General features: G+C 44.4%; 1 protein-coding gene across 4 annotated transcripts in view; it reads right to left on the bottom strand.

Moving 5' to 3' along the window:
- The window catches only part of Slc35d4 (solute carrier family 35 member D4), a 132367-nt gene that overhangs the window by 17967 nt on the left and 93876 nt on the right, over positions 1-20524 (bottom strand). Inside the window, exon 14 of one of the 4 annotated variants that reach the window (XM_087896255.1) lies at positions 14173-16128. The exons of the other annotated variants lie outside the window; for them this stretch is intronic. Coding sequence (XP_087752381.1) covers positions 16081-16128 — 48 coding nt within the window. The 3' untranslated portion in view covers positions 14173-16080. Of the gene's footprint in view, positions 1-14172; positions 16129-20524 lie in introns of those variants that run through there. 4 annotated transcript variants of the gene reach the window in all.

Genomic DNA, 20524 nt, shown 5'->3' with positions numbered 1-20524 from the left:
CACTCCCCTCCTTGTGTGTGTGTGTGCATGTGTGCACACGTGTGGCCACTTACATGCTATAGCATACATGTAGAGGTCAGAGGACAACTTCATGTGGTGGCCCTCAGCTTCTACCTTGTTTGAAGAAGAATATCTTGTTCACCAAGGCATACACCAGGACAGTCTACCCCACCAGCTTTCGGGGAGTCTCTGCCTCCTTCCATTGGCTGTAGAAGAGCTAGGGTTATATATGCCCACTGCCATGTCTGGCTTCCTTTGGAGTCTGGATATCTGGTCCGCATGAGAATCACTTTTCATGCACCATCGCAGAGACAAGTCTATTTCTCTGACCCAGAACCTCTAGAAACTGAGACTGTGAATCTGCTTCATCAACTTTGTCTCCTTTGAAACCTCTCTATTCACCTTACTTTGTGGACTGGAAGCGGAAACTTGCTATCCCTATTGTCTGCAGAGACGTTACTGAGCAGTCCAGAGAAACAGGGAAAGGATGATGGCTGCCTCTCTTCCCTTCCTCCCCTCCTTCCTCTTGGGTCTGTGGGAAACAGGGTCCTCCTACAGGACAGCTACACCTGTGGGGTGTAGCTCCTCCCACCCCAGCCTCCGGAGGGCTAGGACTGCAGGTGTGTGCCACCATCCTTAGGCTTTCTTCTCAACTTAACATTGGACATGGTTCTTCTCCATGTGTGGTCAAAATTCAAAACTGAGCTATCTTGCAGGTCAGATGCCTGATTCTGGAAATAAGGCATGCTACCTGTATAAATGTGTTTACCACCTCCTCATTTTCCAGTAGAGGACAAAACTGAGGACAGTAAAGGCTAGCCCTAACCTGGAACCCCTGGACCTAGAGTTTCTGAAGGCAGTGACCTTTAAGGACCACTGTCCCATCATGCCCTCAATTTCTACCTACCAGAAGTGTTTCATTTGCACTTTCCCCAAATATATATCATCGAGGTTTTCCTATTTATCTGTTTGGAGAAATAGTTTTATACTGTGTATGTCTGCTTTTGCTCTCCGTTTGTTTTCATACCACAACCTTGAACAAAATTAACTATCCTGATAATCCCTCTTTTCTTTCAAAACATTTATTGTTTCCTGGAACAGTGCTAATAAGGACACGTTTCCCGGCACTGACAGGAGGGGAAGCTGCAGTCTGAGATGGCTATCAGCTACGCTGTCAGCTTGGTACACTGCAGTTTGCATTGGCTATCGGCTATGCTGTCAGCTTGGTACACTGCAGTCTGCATTGGCTATCAGCGACGCTGTCAGCTTGGTACACTGCAGTCTGCATTGGCTATCAGCGACGCTGTCAGCTTGGTACACTGCAGTCTGCATTGGCTATCGGCTACACTGTCAGCTTGGTACACTGCAGTCTGCGATGGCTATCAGCTACACTGTCAGCTTGGTACACTGCAGTCTGCGATGGCTATCAGCTACACTGTCAGCTTGGTACACTGCAGTCTGCGATGGCTATCAGCTACACTGTCAGCTTGGTACACTGCAGTCTGCATTGGCTATCAGCAACGCTGTCAGCTTGGTACACTGCAGTCTGCATTGGCTATCAGCTACACTGTCAGCTTGGTACACTGCAGAACTCCACTGTGACAGTGGGACCCAGATTACATCTGTTTTCCCTTTCTCCACCATTGCCTGCACCTCATTTTCCTCTCTTCAAAAAAATGTACATTTATTGAGTACAGTGTGTATGTATGCGTGCATGTATGTTTGTATGTATGTGGGCATCACAGTGCATGTATAAAGTAAATCCACTTTCACCATGTGGATTCTGGGGTCTTAATTTAGGTGGCCAGGAATGGCAGCAAGTGGTTCTGTCCTCTGAGCCATCTTGCTGGTCTTCCAACCATCTTTATCACCTCTTGGAGGCTTCCTTTGTCCATCTTCACTGCCTGTTCTCTGATCTACACTTCATGTGACTTAGTCATGACTAAGAAAAGGGAGGCATCCCTTGTCAGGGAATATTTTCCACCAGGTCCGTGCCTTGGCACCTCCACACAGTTCTGGAGCTGAGCAGGGGTCCTGTCTGCTGGGACTCAGGCAGCTGGCCTGACTTCGCCTGTGAACTGTGCCTTTTGCCAAGAAAAACATGGCTTAAAATTTTAAAACCAGTCCTGACTTGAAAATCAGTTTGCTCTAACAGCCATGCTGGTGCCCTTGCCTCTGCTCCTTCCTGGAAATGTTTGTGCAACCTCCCAGCTTCCTCTTAACGCCACATTTTCAAGCTCCTCCGAAGTTTCCTTTTTCAATAAGCAAGACTGCTAATGGCTGTGACTCGCACTGACATGTTATAAATCAGTGTGGCTTGTTTCTATCAAGACTGCAGTGGCATGCTTGTCTGGCAGGCTACTGTGGAGCTGAGCAGGCTGCTTCTCCATCTACTCCATAAGAACCATCAGGGCTTGGTTTTCGCACCTTCTTTTCCTTCCATCACTAATCCTAGCAGGGCAACCTCTCAGAAAGGTGGATGCTGGCAGCCAGGTAGTTCAGCCTGCATGACCAGTGAACAGTTCCCAAAGGCTGACCTCTCCATGGCTGAGGGTCAAATTCATGTCTGCTCAATGTGATATATTTCTGTACACAAGGGCTGCACACTCCTAATCCTACCTATGAAGAAGTAAAAGTAAAAAGAGCTGAACACTCTAGGCCAGAATATAAAACAGCTCATGTGTAGTCACTAAGGGCAATACCTAAGCAACAGAAGCATCTCCCTTGATGGGTGGAGGGACTGTAACTCAAAGGTAGCCTGTGACTTGCCCCAGGGACTTTGAGGCTTGTGACAGTGAGAGTAAAACCAAAGCCTTGTCTCCTAGTTCAACCTCTCATAGCCAGGAACTCAAGAAAGGCTCACACAAGTCACACGTGGCTTTAAGAAACCACTGGAAGGCTGGGGAGACAGCTAAACTGATAAAACGCTTGCCTCACAAGCATGTGGACCTTACTTAAGTCCACAGAATCCATGTAAAAAGTTGGCATGGTGGTAGATGCTTGTAAACCCAGTGGTCTCAAGATAGGCAAACACAGGCAGATCCCTAGAGCTCACACACCAGCCTGCTTGGCCTACTTGGTGAGTTCCAGGTCAATAAGAAACCATGTCTCAAACAAATAGTAGAAAAGCACTTGAAAAATGACACCTGAGGTTGTTCTCAGTCCTACATACCCATATCCACAAGCACACAACACATGTCAGCATCTACATACACATATGCACACACAAGAGTTTATGGAAAGCAACTCTCTTATTTCCACACATGATGTTTACAGTGACATCATTCACAAAAGGCAGAGTTAGGAGCAACCAAAATGTCTGTTGAGAGATGATGACCAGGTAAAGAAAGTAACTCACAATAGAGTATCACTCAGCTTTGAAAACGAGAAAATGTGATGCATATTTCAACGTGGATATTAGGCCAAGTGAAATCAGAAGCCACTTAACGTTCTCTGCCATAAAACTCATGAAGGCAGAAAGGAGAATGATAGTTTCCGTGGCCTAGAGGAGCCCAGAAGGGAGAGTTATTGTTGAATGGCTACAGAATTTTAGTTTGGAAAAAAGAAAAATTATTGAGAAAGACAGTAGGGATGGTCACACAATAGTATAAATCTATTTAATGCTACTGGCCTAGTCATTCATGGTGGTTTTAACAACAATGGCTCCATAGGCTCATATATTTGAATACTTGATTACCAGAGAGTAGCACTATTTGAAAGGATTAGAAGGATTAGGAGTTGTGATCTTGTTAAAGGAAGTGTGTCACTGGGGGTATGAGAGTTCAAAAGTCCATGTCAAGTCCCGAATCTCTCTCTCAGCCTGCATACCAGGTTGTAGCTCTCAGCCACTGCTACCATGCCATGGGTGCTGCCATGTTCCCCGCCATGATGGTAATGGACTAACTTCCTGACACTGTAAGAAAGTCCCACTTAAATGCTTTATTTTTAATATATGAGCTGCCTTGGCCCTAGAGTCTCTTCACAGCAACAACAGTAACTAGGACATCACTCGAGAATGGTTAAGTTACAGAATGCATGGTTCAGCAGTCAAAGCGTTTACTGTGCAAGTGTGAGGACCTGAGCTCAGAACCCCAGAACCCACGTAATTGTCAGGTGAACATATCATCCTGCCTGTACTTCCATACAAACGGTGACACAGGATCCCCAGAACAAGCTGGCTGGCACAATCAGCCTTGAGGTTGACTGAGAGACCTTGCCTCCGTGAATGAGTGGAAAATGGAATAGAGGATGATTTCCCAATGTTGCCCTTGGCCCTCTACATGTTCAGGCACGCATATACATGAACAATGGAAAGAAAAAGAAAGGCTAAGACAATAAATCTATGTTTATCAGAGAGAGAACAGAGAATTTAGTTCCCAACTCCCCAGTGCCAACCAACCACAGAGCAGTCATGCTAACAGACAGCAAGCACACATTTTCTTGCCCCTCTCCTACTGTTTGCCAAGTACCAGTTGTGGGAAGGCATTGATTCTGATGCCTGCTTGTACCAGGGGCATCTTGAATGTCTTAATTTTTTTCTGCTATAATAGAATGTGTAATTTACAAAGAACAAAAATTAAGATGGATATGGTGGCACATGCCTGCAATCTTAATCTTAGCACATGGTAGGTGGTTTGATATCTATCTATCTACCTATCTATCTATCTATCTATCTATCTATCTATCTATCTATCTGTCTGTCTTTCTATTTTCAGGGTGGGTAAACATGTGCCACAGTGCACTTGTGGAGGTCAGAGGACAAGTTGCAGGAGTTGACTCTCTTCTTCCACCACGTAGGTTTTGGGAATTAATTCAAGTTATCAGCCTTTTCAGAGGCAAGCATTTTTTTAAAGAAACAGGGTTTCTCTGTTTCCATGCCTATACTGGAACTCACACTATAGACCAGACTGGCCTTGAACTCACAGAGATCCACCTGCTTCTGCCTCCTGAGTGCTGGGATTAAAGGTGTGCACCACCACATTGCAGAAGCAAGTCCCTTTACCAGTTATGATAATTAGTTTTAACTATTACTTGATACAATGCCTAGGTTAGGTTAGCCTGTGGGCATGTCTATGGGGTATTATGTTAACTAAGGTGGGAAAAACCTGCCCACTGTTGGGGGCACCATTCTCTGGGCAAGGAGTGGAAACGAACACAAGTAGGCACGCACTCATCCTTTCCTGTTCTTGAGTGTGGACACAATGTGGCTGGCTATCTCAAGACACCCATGGTTTATAAACCCTTTTCCTCCAAGTGGCTGTTGTCAGAGTATTCTATCACAGCAACATGAAATGAAATTAAGACACCCACTGAGCTCTCTCATTAGTTCCTCATAACCTGCCATAAAAATCTAAAACTAAGGCCAGGGTTAGTGGATAAAGCACCTTCTGTGCGAGACCGGAGTTCAGATCCGCATAACCCATGGAAAGCCAGGAAAGCGTGATGACCACCTTTAATCCTAGTATCTGGTGGGTAAAGATGGGCATCCTTGGGGCAGACTGGCTAGTCAACTAAGCAAGCCAGAATTGGTAAGCTCACGGTTCAGCAAGAGACCATGACTGAGCAAAAAAGTGGGAATGAATGAGGAAGACAATATCAGCCTCTGACTACCTCATGTATACACGTGCACATAAGCATGCATGTACACCTCTCTCTCTCTCTCTCTCTCTCTCTCTCTCTCTCTCTCTCACACACACACACACACACACACACACACACACACACACACTTGCAAAATGAACACAAAACCCAGTGCAGAGACCTGTTTGGTTCACAGTGGGCCTGGAGGTTAGGGGGTGGCCTCCATGCTATGCCATGATATGACATAAGGGCAATCAAGACAGGGAGAAGAAACTGAATCAAACTCAACCTTTCTCTCAAGAGCCCATGATAACCAACCTGCTTCCAGAACAGCATCTATCATCTATGAGGGAAACTTGTGAACCCGTTATCCTTTATATCGCTGCAATGGCATTAAATTTCATCATGCATTTGGAGGGGACAGTCAAACTACAGAGCTAGTGACCTGGGGAGCTAGCACTGAGGCTGAGAACATGGGGGTGTTCCTCATGCTCCATCTTACACTGTACCCACCCCCAGGCTACCTGGTCCATAGAATGGGATGCAGCCTTCACAGTGACTCTAGAGCTGCCTCACTTTCTCTGTTCTTCAACCCAGAGGAGATGCTTCCCAGCCTGCTTGGCTCTGGCCAGTCCTTGGCCTCTGGACTACAACCATTAACCAGAGTCCTGGGACTGAACTTCTAGAAGGGCCTCAGTCTGAGCTCTAATTATGACTACTATGTGGTTGTCAACTTGACTACATCTGAAATGAACTAAAATCCAAAAATGGATGGTACACCAATAAGGGATATTTATTTATTTATTTATTTTGCTTAACTTGAAGTAGGAAGCTCCACTTCTAAACTTGATCTTGAGATGTAGGGAAGACACATGCCTTTAATCACACCTTTGATCTGGGCCACACCCTCGGCTCAAAGCCTATATAAGGACACGGAAGAGGGGAAGCTTGCTCTTTGTGTGCTTGACATCGCCTTGTTAGGAAGCGCACTCCTTCACTGACGTGAGAGCCTACATCTTCAGGACTCAGCGTCTACTGAACACCCCCTGAGACATCCAGCTTTGTGGACTGAGCAACTTCTGGATTCTTGGACTTTTTGTTCATAGGCAGCCATTGTTGGATTAGCTGGACCACAGCCTGTGAGTCATTCAAATAAATCCTCCTTCTATATACAGAGTGTCATTCTGTGTGATCTGTTACTCTAGAGAACCCTGGATTTCTGACCCTATATCCTACCTGCTATTTTCAGAAATAATGAAACTCTTATCCCTCAGTGGATCTCCCAGATTTCACTGTCTCCGCTCTTTCCTTGCCCTGGACTTTAGGAAAGCACAGGTCTCATGTCAGGGATAGGTAAGCTGCCACATGTTCCTTACTGAATAGCTGGTTGGTCTCCAGCTACATGAAGCAAACCTTTCACCTGAGCAGCAGGCAGTTCCTGTGCCATTCACACACAGTCGTGATTAGAACTGAGCTTCCAATATTCCTGAGCTGAGGGAGTCCAGAGGTTAAGCACCCTACTGAAGTAACCATCTTTCAACCTTTTCAACACCTCCAACCACCTTTCATGCAATAATATTGCCAAAGTTACAAGAAAGCACCTAAAAAGAACTACATTCTGTCCTTCAAAGGCGTCAGTAAAAGCATCTGCACTCCTTTAAGAGCTCCTGAAGTGGCAGAAGCTGCCCCTTGCAGAAGGCTTCCAGCTGCTCTCAGAATTTGCCATCTAGAAGATGTAAGAAACGGTCATTAATGCGAATGGCTGTTCCTGCCTTTAAAAAGCAGCTTTAGAGACACGGGTTTTTCCCAAAGAAAGAGCCTTGTCAGCTGCACATGTCCCATGTCCCAGCACAGGCGCAGCCCAAGCCAGCAGCAGCAGGACTCACTGCAACAAGCAGCGTCAGGCTTTGATCTTCTTGGCTTTGTCAATGGGTATCATAACTTTTGTGTTATTTAAACAAATTTTACTATTTAAAATGGATCAAGTTTGTTTTTCAAACATTCATTTCAAACCTAAGGTGGGGTGGGGTTAGGGAAGATCAGTGGGGAACTCGCCAGTCAGTGAGATAATTGGGGGGAAAATTGAAGATTCAGAATCCCTGTCTGTTGTTACTTAAGATACACATGACTCCTTTGGCTGTTGTTTTTGAGACAAGATCTTACTATGTAACAGGCTGTACTGGAACTCACTGTGTAGATAAGGCTGGCTGTGAACCCCCAGAGGTCAGCCTGCTTCTGCCTCCCAAGTGCTGAGGTTAAAGTTGCGTGTACTATGCCCAGCTGTCACGACTCTGAAGAAGAAAAGTAATATATACCACTGCCTGCTTCTGCCCCAGACATCCCTCTCCGCTAGTTCCCCAGACAGTTTCTGAGCATCACCCTTTCCTCAGTTTGTTTCCCTGCTAGAGCCATCTCAAAGCCCTCCCTACGCAATCCCTGCCCACCTCCCAAGAGTCCATCCCTAGGAAATCTTTCCTGAACTTGACCCCATGCATATATTGTTTCTTCTCTGGGTTTCCATGGTCCCTTGCCATATACATGCCATACTCTACTCCAACATGGTCTGGTCCCCCTAAGCAGTGTGTGTGCTAATCAGCTGACTTCATTGGATCATCAGAGCCAGGAAAACAGTCTCTGACGTCACAACACTGATCAGTTAAAATCCTTCACAGATGTGGGGTGACTGAAACCAAGGGCTTACTTTGCTGGCTTTCACCCACCTCCTTTCTTTAGTCAGAAATTCCTGAGGAAGTGTCAGCTGGGAGATGCAGTGATCCCCTGCCTGACAACAGACAGCACTCCATGATCACACAAGAACTCTCCACATGAAAGCACACAGCATACAGCACTCCATGATCACACAGAGTTCTCCACATGAAAGCACACAGCATACAGCACTCCATGATCACACAGAGTTCTCCACATGAAAACACACAGTATACAGCACTCCATGATCATACAGAGTTCTCCACATGAAAGCACACAGTATACAGCACTCCATGATCACACAGAACATTCCACATGAAAGCACACAGCATACAGCACTCCATGATCACACAAGAACTCTCCACATGAAAGCACACAGTATACAGCACTCCATGATCATACAGAGTTCTCCACATGAAAGCACACAGTATACAGCACTCCATGATCACACAGAACATTCCACATGAAAGCACACAGCATACAGCACTCCATGATCACACAAGAACTCTCCACATGAAAGCACACAGTATACAGCACTCCGTGATCATACAGAGTTCTCCACATGAAAGCACACAGTATACAGCACTCCATGATCATACAGAGTTCTCCACATGAAAGCACACAGTAGACAGCACTCCATGATTACATAGAACATTCCATAAGAAAGCACACAGCATAGAGCACTCCATGATCACACAGAACATTCCACATGAAAGCACACAGCATACAACACTCCATGATCACACAGAACATTCCACATAAAAGCACACAGCATACAGCACTCCATGATCACACAGAACACTCCACATGAAAGCACACAGCATACAGCACTCCATGATCACACAGAGTTCTCCACATGAAAGCACACAGCAGGTCTCAGTCATCAGCAGAATTCCACCTGAGGGACTGACAAACACCTTTTACTTCTCACCACCCAACTCCAGGTCTCACTGTGAAATGTAAGCATGTCACCTGTGAACCCCTATGACACCTCCACTGATGCCTTTGGAGGTGGGGCTGTCACAATGGGATTAGTTAGTCATAGGAAGAAACCAAGATTGAGAGTATAGCTTAGTGGTAGTGTGTGCTTAATGTGCTCAAGGCCCTAAGTTTATCCCCAGTACCAAACCAAAAGTAACAAAATACCAAAGCATGTGCTCCTATGTTGTTCTTTCCGTCTGTGTTGCTCTCTTCCCACTGGCCCCAAAGGGGAAGTCACATGAACATGCAGTATGAGATATTCATCTGCAGGCCCCTCCTAGACACTATCCTGCTGATACCTGAATCGCAAGAATTGTCATAAAATAAACTTCTGGGATAGGAAGATGGGTCAGTCATTGAAGAGTTTGTTTTGAACACATGAGGATCTGAGTTTGAACCTCAGAACTCATGTAAGAAGCCAGCACAGTGGACACTTCTTGGTGCGGGAGAATTATCTGTATTCTGTCAATCATGTATTTTAATAAAACGCTGATTGGCCAGGCAGGAAGTATAGGCGGGTCAACCAGACAGGAAGCAGAGGCGGAGTAATGAGAATAGGATAAGGCTAGGGAGGAGAAAGATTCCTCAGCCATTCCTGTGCAGACCACCGAAGAGACAGCATGTAACCTGCCCAGCTGAAAAAGGTACGGAGCCATATGGCTAACATAGATGAGAATAATGGGTTAATATAAGTTATAAGAGTTAACAAGAAGCCTGACCTAATGAGCCAATCAGTTTATAACCTGATGTAGACTCTGTGTTATTTTCTTTGTTGCTTGCTGGCTGTTGGGGTACTGGGAGGGACAGTAACCCCAACAAGCCTGCCCCCTCATGTTACAACTTCTCATCCCAGGGATGGTGAGGTGGGAGGGAGAGGCAGGTAGACCCTGCAGCTCACTGACCGATCACGCCAATGAGAAGCCCTTCACAAACAAAACCTGAGAAGTCCCTGACATATGACACTCCTTTGACCCCCACCTTCATATGGATACATGCACCTATGCACACATTTGCATGTACACACAAATAACACACACACATGCACACATGCACACAGATACACAAAGAAAACAAATTTCAGTGGTTGAAGTCGTTCAGTCTACGGCATTCTGTTATGACTAAAACACCCTTTTATACTCTGCTGAAAAGACTTGTTTTAGTAAAGTTTAAAAATAAAAGAATATTTCAAAGATATCTTTCTCTGAATTGCAACTGGCAAATGCAAAGGGCTTTGAGTTTCTGCTGGGATGAAGTTCAGTTGCTCTTAAAAAGATCAGACTAGGACCTAGAGAGGAAACAAGAAAGGCCAGACTCCTCACAGAAGCCCACACTGATTAGTCAGCACTGCACATCAATGAGGAAGCAGGCTCAGCATCACATGGTAAAGGTCTAGATATGGGCACACTCTTGAGTGTCACAGAACAAGCCTACTGCAGACAGGAACCTGCATGAAGTCTGAAAGACAAGCAAGAGTACCAGGTATGGAAAGGTGGGAAGGGCATTTTCTGTAGAAGGAATGGCGTGGCATAAGCTCAGCAAATGCTAAGCCACTGGGTGTTAACAAAGATGCTGAGCGTGGGGTATCCAGCAGCTACCATCAACACCAAGTGAAAACTGAAGGCAGTGGGGCAAGTCACTAGCTTTTGTCCTAGTAAGATATCCCAGAGAAGCATGCCCACTGAGAGAGGCATCAGAGAGGCTCCTTACGGAGTTTGCTAGCCATCTCAGCAAGAAACTGCTCTTGCCTGGACTGCTTCACTGAATATGCAGGACCTGCAGAGAAATGACTGCTGAACTTGCCTAAAGGTGAGATGATCCTTCGGGTTTCTGCTTCATGAAAGAGTCTACAAGACATACTGCAGGATACAGAAGAAAGTGACTGAACTGTCTTTGAAATTTCCTACTTCATGAAAAAGTCTGGCAGATACTATGAGCCTGTAGGCTGAAGATGGATGCCCCAATGGTACAGAAGAATTTGGGTGACTGTCCAGACAGTGAGATGTCTCTGTCAATTCTAGAGTTTTGGAAGTTGCTTACAAAGCACTTCCTGTTTACTTGGGAAATATTTTATCTTTCTGGAATCTTTGATAGAGTTGAAGAATTTATAGTTATAGTTTTCCTCAGTTATGACAAAAGATAAAGTAGATACAAATATTGTATCTGTAATTTTTGGTTGATAACTGTTTTGTTATAAGTAATTTTACTATGTTAAAGTGAAAGCCTTCCTTTTTATTTAAACAGAAAAGGGGAGGTAATGTGGGAGTCCCCTCTCTGTGCGGTGATTAGCATTAATGAATAAAGAAACTGCCTTGGCCTGTTGATAGGAAAGAACTTAGGTAGGTGGGGAAGACGGAACTGAATGCTGGGAGAAAGAAGGGTGAAGTCAGAAATGCTATGGAGACATCACCAGAATCAGACATGCTGGAACTTTAGCTGGTAAGCCACTGCCACGTGGTGATACACAGATTAATAGAAATAAGTTAAATAAATATAAGAGTTAGCCAATAAGAAGATAGAGCTAATGAATCAAGCAGTGTTTTAATGAATATGGTTTCTGTGTGATTATTTCAGTTCTGGACAGTCAGAACAAACAAGCAGCCTTCCAGTTACACAAGTTCAAATGGATCAAACACCTCAACATAAAGCCAGCTACACTAAACCGCATAGAAGAGAAAGTGTGAAGTACACTTGAACGCATTGGCACAGGAGACCACTTCCTAAATATATCCCCAGTATCACAGACAGAGAGAATCAATTAATAAATGGGACCTCCTGAAACTGAAAAGCTTCTGTAAAGCAAAGGACACAGTCAACAAGACAAAATGGCAGCCTACGGAATGAAAAAAGATCTTCACTAATCCCACATCAGACAGAGGTCTGATCTCCAAAATATACAAAGAACTCAAGAAATTGGTCATCAAAAGAACAAATAATCCAATAAAAAAATGGAGTACAGACCTAAACAGAGAACTCTCAACAGAGGAATTTAAAATGGCTGAAAGGATGGGAGCAGAGAAAAATGCATAGCTTGATAAAAATCAATAATAAAAAGGCACACAAAAAATAAAAAAATGTGGAGTATAGATATCAATTTTAAAAAAATTAATAAGAAGTTGACATGGGATACCCCTCTGTATGCTATGAAAATGTTTTATTATCATTGGTTAATAAAGAAGATCCTTTGGCCTATAGCAAGGTAGAATACAGGTAAGAAATTCAAGCAGAAAGACAGGGAGAAAGAAGGCAGAGTTGAGAAGACACTAGCAGCCACCAGAGGAGTAAAAGCCTGAGCATCACCGGTAAGCCACAGAGCATGTGGTGATGCGGATTGTTAGGCAGTGAGAAACCTGAGCATTCAGCCATGCATTTATAAGTAATACTAACGGTCTGAATGGTTATTCCATAAGTGGCTGTGGGGACGGGCAGGCGGGTGAGAGATCAGTCCATCAGGCCCAGATGGGACAGAGAAAAGACTTCCAGCTACAATAAATCTCTGTGTCATTATTTGAGAGCTGAAGTCCCTAAAAGAAAGTCTGACAAGAAAGTCCTTAGTAGGACCCAAAAGTGGAATGTGGTAGGTAGTTCACTTGTAATCTTACTGCTGGGGAGGCGGAAATAAGAGGGCCCTTGGGGCTCACTGGCCAACCAGATGAGCCAAGCTGGAGAACTTCAGATCACAGTAAGACAGTGGTTCAAAGCCTTCCTAACACTGCAACCCTTTAATTTAGTTCCTCATGTTGTGGTGACCCCCAACCATAATTGTTTGTTGCTACTTTACAAATGTAATTTTGCTACTGTTATGAATTATAATATAAATATCTGATATTCAGGAAGGTCTTAAGCAACCCTTGTAAAAGGGTTATGACCCACAGGTTGAGATCTGCTTCAGTAAGAAATTTAAAAAAAAAAATCAGAAGAACAACCCTAAAGATCGACCCTTGGGCTCCACATGCATATTCACACTCACCCTGTGCCGGAGTCTCTGGCAGAAACAGTAGGGGAAGAGCCCCTGAGGAGACTCACACACTGAGTCGGGAATCTGTCGAAGCAGGATCTTGTTTTATTGCTTCAGGCAAGAACTTATATAGGGCTGAGGTAGGGGGTAGGAATCTTGAAATGGGTTGAGGCGCAGTAAGGAATAAGGACCAATAATATTCTGCCACGTTAGCAGTGGCTGGGCAGAGACGGGTTTAGGTCAGACTGCCCAGAGTCACTCATATGCGGAAGTCACGGCCAGAGACAGGTCTCCAAACTCAAGCTAGCCTCACGCCTGGTCCTTATGAGGCCCAGCAACCCCACCCCATACACTTACACCCCCACACAAAGAATGTATGATCACCTTATTGTATTGCTACCACCAAAATGCTGGGTGGCCCTGCTGCATTCCAGGCTGTGAAACATCTATCCCTGCTCTTTGTGACATTAGGACTCAGGACACGGTGATTCCGTATCTGAAGAACTCTTATTCATGGAGTGCTTGTGGCTGTCCTTGGACAGACACACAGACTACTGTGAAATCACTGGTGAGGAGCAGCCCCCTCCACTGGTCTTAGAGGTCACAAGCCTTAGCTCAAATGGCTACAATGGCTGGGACACTGTCCTCCGCCCTGTAATGGACACACCTCATTGCTTCCACTCGCATCTTCTATAAAATACAGATTTCTAGTGAGTAAACAAATCTTTCTAGTTGAAAATCCTTATACACAACTTTTAGCTCTGTCCAAACAAAGGCACCCATTTTCTCAACACTTAAGAGATATATTGACCCTGCCCTCTACTTTTCCAAATGTATCTTAAGGTGGTAATAAATCATGGTTTTGAACCAAACAAAAACTATAAAAATAAATACAGCAGAGTGTCCCCCTCCCTGTCTGCCCAGTTCTCACTTCTTGCCACAGACAATCATGTTTATTATTAAGGTTTATTTCTGTGCATGTAATTCAATATAAATACAGATTATGGGTCTGTTTTTGTTTTTGTTTATACAAAGAAAGCTGACATGGTACATTTGACTTGGTGTCTATACTTGGGGGTTTTCTCTTGGTAGTTTGCTGAGAGTATCCATATGTTTTCTTTTTTCTTATTCATATAATTTATAAGTTTTAAAAAGTAGACTACTCTGAGAAGCTCAATGAACTCGTGAGTTCTTCTGCCGGGGCCACAAACCACTCCCCACCCCAGCATGTCTACACCACCCTCCCATCTACACGCCTGTTGGTAACTGTCTCAGTTAGGAGATTCACGGTCACAGCATTTCCAACCTTACATTCAAGTTGCTATTATTTACAGAATACTGGCTCCAAAGCAAAAGTATAGTGATGCTGGCAATTTTATTGAAGTATATTTTTATAATTGTTCTGTATATTATTGTTGTTATTACTTCCTGCTGCTAACTAACAATAGTTTAATTTGTTCAACTTTACATGAGGTATGTATGGATAGGAAACAATGTAGTATATGAGGTTTGGTACTATCTGTGGCTTCAGGTTATACCCTGGGGGTCTTGAGATGTATCCCCACAAATAGGGGGAGGCTACTGTACCAGGGCAAAGGGCATACACATTTGCAAGTATAAAATGTCACTTCAGTGGGCATTGGTGGCATAATGCCTTTAATTCCAGCACTTGGGAGGCAGAGGCAGGTGGATCTCTGTGAGTTACAGACCAGCCTGGTCTACATAGTGAGTTCCAGGACAGGTTCCAAAGTTACATAGAGAAACCCTGTCCCAAAAACAAACAAACAAACAAACAAACAAATATCACTTCAGAGTTTTGTGGAGATAAATCAATACCCCTAAAATACAATGGATTAACTCTTGGGTTTGCTCCCTATTAACCATGTATAAAACCATGGTATTCCCAACAGCTACCACATCTATCTGTCTAGACTTTCTGGGACTTTGTGACATACTTATGAAATTCAAAAAGAGCATTGGCACTGGAATGGTTGGTGCAGGTCTAGTCTGTCTACAGCTGATGAGAAGACAACGTAACACTGGAGGCTCTCCAGTACGCATGTCAACTCGTATCCTGCCTGCCCTGAGGATTTGAGAGTACAGACCTGGTACAGAACGCAAGGCAGCTGTTAAGCATTAACTGCTGGCCAGAGGCCTCCAAATAACACAGGTTATGGCCATGCTCTTAGCTGCCTCCCAGGACTAATGGTAAGACCCTACAGTTTGATGGGGCATAGAGAAGTCAAACAAACTGGTATTGAAAATTTCCTTCCTGCTCTAGGACAGCCAGGGCTACACAGAGGAAACCCTGTCTTGGGTCAGGGGGAGCTAACTGCTGGACAGCTTGTCCTGCAGACAGGGAAGGTGTGAAAGAGGTCTCAGGTGATACAGTCAGTTTCTTTCTTTCCTTCTGTTCTACCAAGGTGTGTATCCAGTGTCAGACATTGTGCCAAATACCCCGTGAAGCCTGGTGCACTGAACTGACTAGTCTCAAGCCATCACTTGCCTGGTCTGGCCTCTGACAAGCAAAGAACCCCTTGGGCTGGGTGAGTGTACAGCCTTTCCCATCTCGGGCCAGCCACTGTGTGCTGTGAACAAGTCATTCACTGAGCTGGGCTTCCATTTCTTCAACCATGCTAAGACAGACAGAAAGTCTCCAAAGTCACATAAAAACCAGCAGGTAGATATGGGTATAACACAGTTGCAGAATGCTTCCCTGGCATGCATTTGATTACAAGTATTGCAAAATAAAAGCAATCAAACAAATAAATAGAGTGGCAGAGAATAAACTCACTTTTGGAAAAATTAACAAAAGAAAGTTCAGTGTTTGGAACACTCTAATTCCAGCTTTCAGAATGCTAAGACAGGAGAACCATGAGTTTGAGCCACACAGAAAGACTCTGCATCTGAAAAACAAAAACAACAAAACAGAACCAGAGATACGGGGCTGGAGCCATGGGCGCACCCTTGCAGAGGACCTGAGTTCAACTCCTGGCATCCATTTCAGACTGAGGAGTGATGTGGCTACTGCATGCTTGTTTCTCACTGGTCCTGGATGTCTGAGTTTGCATGTTCCGTGTGTCAGCTGTTATTACAACTAGCTGCCTGGGCTCAGAATGTGGCCTGAGCTTCACTGAATCTGATATGACAAAAAGTTATTTTATGCTATTCTACCTTATTAAACAAAAACAACTAAGGTATTTGGCATGGCTAGAATCTGTAACAAAAGTTAACTTAGAGTTAGTAACTCCAGATTGTAACTGCTCTGAAAAACAACACGTGGGCAGCAGCCACTACGTACAAACAGGCAGGACAAAGAAGAGGGAGGTCATATGACTTTACTGTCATGATGTAGTATATGTGTTGATGGATAAAGCTGTTTTTGCCAGTCTCTTAGCTGAGTAAAGCCAGGTGGTAAGTTCAACCAGAGATAGAGAGTGTAGGCAGAGTCAAGGAGATACCATGTAGCCACTAAATGAGGAACATAGCGCTCTGGTAAGCCACAGCCTTGTGGCAATACACAGATTACTAGAAATGGGTTAATTTAAGATGTAAGAGCTAGCTCGGAATATGCCTGAGTCATTGGCCAAACAGTGTTGCAATTAATATAGTTTCTGTGTGATTATTCAGGTCTGGAAAGTTGGGAAAAGAAAGCACAGTCACCATTTACATAGTGGTGCCCAACATGGGGCTCGAACCCATGACCCTGAGATTAAGAGTCTCATACTGGACGTTAAGCATGTGTTTCTTGCTTGGCATTGTTCATGTTGGTTGCAGTTCTATTTTTTATGTGTTTTTGCCTTTTCTTATTTCTGGACAATACTTGATATTTGTTCTTATGGTATATAGTTCTATATTAGGTTTAGACAACAGGGAGAAGTTGTGGGAGTTAATTCAGCCAACAGCCTTTTGGGTGTCAGCCCATTAGGGTGTGGTCTGAGGTACCATAAGAGCAGTGTTCATGCTCTCTCTTTCTTGGTTGGTGGTCAGAGTTCGGTTCACAGCCTCCAGTACCCACAGAGGACCATAGTTCTCTATCCTTACTGTGAGTTTTTTCCCCAAACAAATAAATAGTTGTTACCCTTTATTATGGGCTCTTGAGGATCTCTTTAATTACACCTACACCACCACCTTTAATGAAGGTGACCACGTGGAGTCGTCCCACCAAGAAGACATTAGCTCTCTGATATATTTTAGATTAGGATCTAATACTGTATAATTCCTGTCCTGTCCTAAAAACAAGGTCTATGAAAGACAGGATTTAAAGCAATGCTGGTTTACGGAGGCAAACTGTTTACAATGTGAAGCCTTGGTTTTGCCTTCCACAGATTATGATTATGCTCTATGTCTCAGGACCACAGCTGAACATTAGTGACAGAGATATCCCCATTTTATGATACCTAAACAGTCTGACAAAGGGTCTCTCCTTATCTAAGGTCGATTCAGGCTAACAAAGACCAATTTAAAAATGTATACCTTGGTACATATGCCTAACATTAGTAAGCTGTAGCTTATTTGACAAACTAAGTCATGCAAAAACTGATTTACCAGTTTAACATCTCCCCCCCACACACCCCAATATTACAACCACCCTGTAGCTCATTAGTTCATTAGTTAAGTTTCCTGTTAAAAATGCAGGCAGGTTTGCCTCGTTCACAGGCTTCATAGTACAAAATAAACAGGTTTCAGATGTAACTTAGGAGGTTCAGAGTTTAACACCAATAAATGCAGTTTTAATAAACTGATAACACACTGACTACAGTATTCAGGAGTCCTTAAGTTTCTGTGGACTTTACTGGCCCAATCTTTGGGACTGCATACAGGCTTTTTCAGCATGACTGTATTGTCTCCAGCCACATATAACAAACTCAACTGAAATGCCAACTCCTCCCCCTCTGAAACAAGTTAGCATCTGAGAGGGTATGGAAGCCTGAAGGTGTGCTCAACTCTGTTGCTCCTCCCCTGTGCCTCAACATCCTTCCCTCCCCCTCCTTTGCTTGTTCTACATCTTTTGTTCAGTAAATTTCCTCCGGCTGTCTTCTAAGCATAGACTTAAAGTTGTGTTTCATCAGGCTAAAGCCAGGCCCTAGGAAAAATGTTCACGCCTTTTAACCCAAAGACATAGCCTTTTGCTATGACAAGATGTAAATCTGTTAGAGCTGTTTTGCAGGTACCTGCATGTTCCTGGGGAATGAGATTTGCTACTATATCAAGAAATCTGGTCTTATGTATCAGTATCTAGACAGGTCCATTCCTCCTGCGAGAGAGTGCCAAGGCCAACCCACAGGGGGTCCTCCAGATACACCAACCCCCGTACCAGCTTGGAGGACACCAACCGGGCAAGGACTGGCAGACTGACTTCACCCACATGCACACTCATAAAAAGCTTCATTATCTTTTAACTCTTGCTGATAGCTTTACAGGATGAATAGAGGCATTCCCCACCTCCAGGGAAACAGCAGATGTGACTCTCTCAATTTGGCATGCCATCTTCCCAAGCTCCTGGGACATCAGTGCTGGTACCACCTCTCCAGGCTCAAGCAGACACGTATCCCGCAACTGGGACCTGGTTTTCCAAGATGTTCCAGTAAAGGGCAAACCTGCTCCTGTGTCTTGCTCATTCACCCTTGCCTCTTCTGTACAATTCTTTCGGGCAGTCTTCACTCTTCCCATAGCTAGCCCTGTTCATAGCACCCATGTTAATAATCTGTTTTCTCTCCCAGCAACCTGCCTTCTCTGCTTCCTCAAGAAACAGATTCCAGGTCTCCAGGGTGACGCTAACTGAATGCTTCTTCACCCCAAACTCCCGCTAAGTAAGCATGAGCTCCCCAACTTCTATCCCCACGCTGTCCCATGCCTGCAGGAAGTAGCCAGACTTGAACCCAAGGAGCCTGGGATGTTAGGGTGGAAGGTCCACCTCACCCCCTCCTCCCTCTCTCCAGGCTCTGCCCCCTTTCAAAAAAGCCAACCAAGAGGCGGCTCCTCCCTCAAGCTGCTCAAGACCAATACCTACAGGGTATTTAAACTGCCTTCTAGGGAACAGCCATGTGGTTTTGCAGTCTTTTCTCTCTGTCTCCTTTCTGGGGACCTAAAAATCACCCGGGAGCATTTTACTCATTAAACCTGGATATTTAATTCAGCAGAGGGGCTTAATATTTGGGTACAGAAACCTTTCGGGTAGCTTAAAGCTACCTGTAACTCTAGCTGCAGGAGGATTGGATGCCTCTGGTTCATGCAGGCACTGCACTCAGGTGCACACACCCACACAGAGAAACAGAACTAAGAATAATAACTTAAACTGGGTGTGGAGGCATATACCTCTAATCTCAGCATTCAGGTGGAAGAGGCAAGTGGATCTCTGTAGCCTGGCCTACAGAGTGAGTTCTGGGACAGCCAAAGCCACATAGTGAGACCCTATCTCAAAACAAATAAAACAATAAAATAAGCCATTAAAAAAAACAGATAGGAAAGACAGATGACAGACAGGTAGAAGACAGGTCAGTAGACAGATGGGTCAATAAATGTTCTCCAAAATATCTGCTGTGGTGGAATCAATAGGCTTCATCTTCTTTTCACTGGCTCTCTACATTTCTCACTAGTCTTTCAGGGTTCTCCTTTTTAAATCGTACATTAGGTTCTGGCTTTGGCCTAGTTTTTGTTTTCTGTTTAATTTTTATGTGTATGGGTATTTTGCCTGCATGTGTATCTGTGCACCACCATGTTTGTGACTGTGTCAGGTACCCTTAGGAGGCCAGAAGACGCCATGAATCCCCTTGAACCGGAGCTACAGATGGTTGTAAGCCACCATGTGGGTGCTAGGAATTGAACCAGCTCCTCTGGAGGTGAAGCCAGAGCTCTTATTGCTCTGGCTCCTTGTTTTCATTTTCATGAGACAGAGTCTCACACATCCTGAGCTGGCCTAGAACTTGCCACGTGACCTTGAACTCCTGACCCTCCTTGTCTCCACCTTTCAAATGCTGGGATTACCATGTACAGCCATCTTCTTCAGTGCAAGTTTTCCCTTTTAATAAAGGGAGTAATTAATTTCTAAAGCTTTTTCCCACACATCATGGTTCAAAATTAAGTTATAAGATAAAAGTTATCTGTCTCAGTAACGGATAGCATAACCTATGGCATACTATACTGATGCGAAAATTCAAAGCTTAGGAAGCAGCTATGTGATCTGCACTCCGATGCTTAACCCTGTCGGGCATACTGACACAATACTGAGTGAAGGATGGCTGGTACCATAGCTGCGTGGGTGCTGCTGGATCCTGTGGCAGGCTCTTTCTTTCCACCAGC

Source organism: Myodes glareolus, chromosome 13 (genome assembly GCF_982192425.1).
Source record: "Myodes glareolus chromosome 13, mMyoGla1.1, whole genome shotgun sequence".
In the NCBI taxonomy this organism is placed as follows: domain Eukaryota; kingdom Metazoa; phylum Chordata; class Mammalia; order Rodentia; family Cricetidae; genus Myodes; species Myodes glareolus.
Note: the sequence above shows the minus strand (reverse complement) of the source record. Positions and strands in the feature narration are given on the sequence as shown.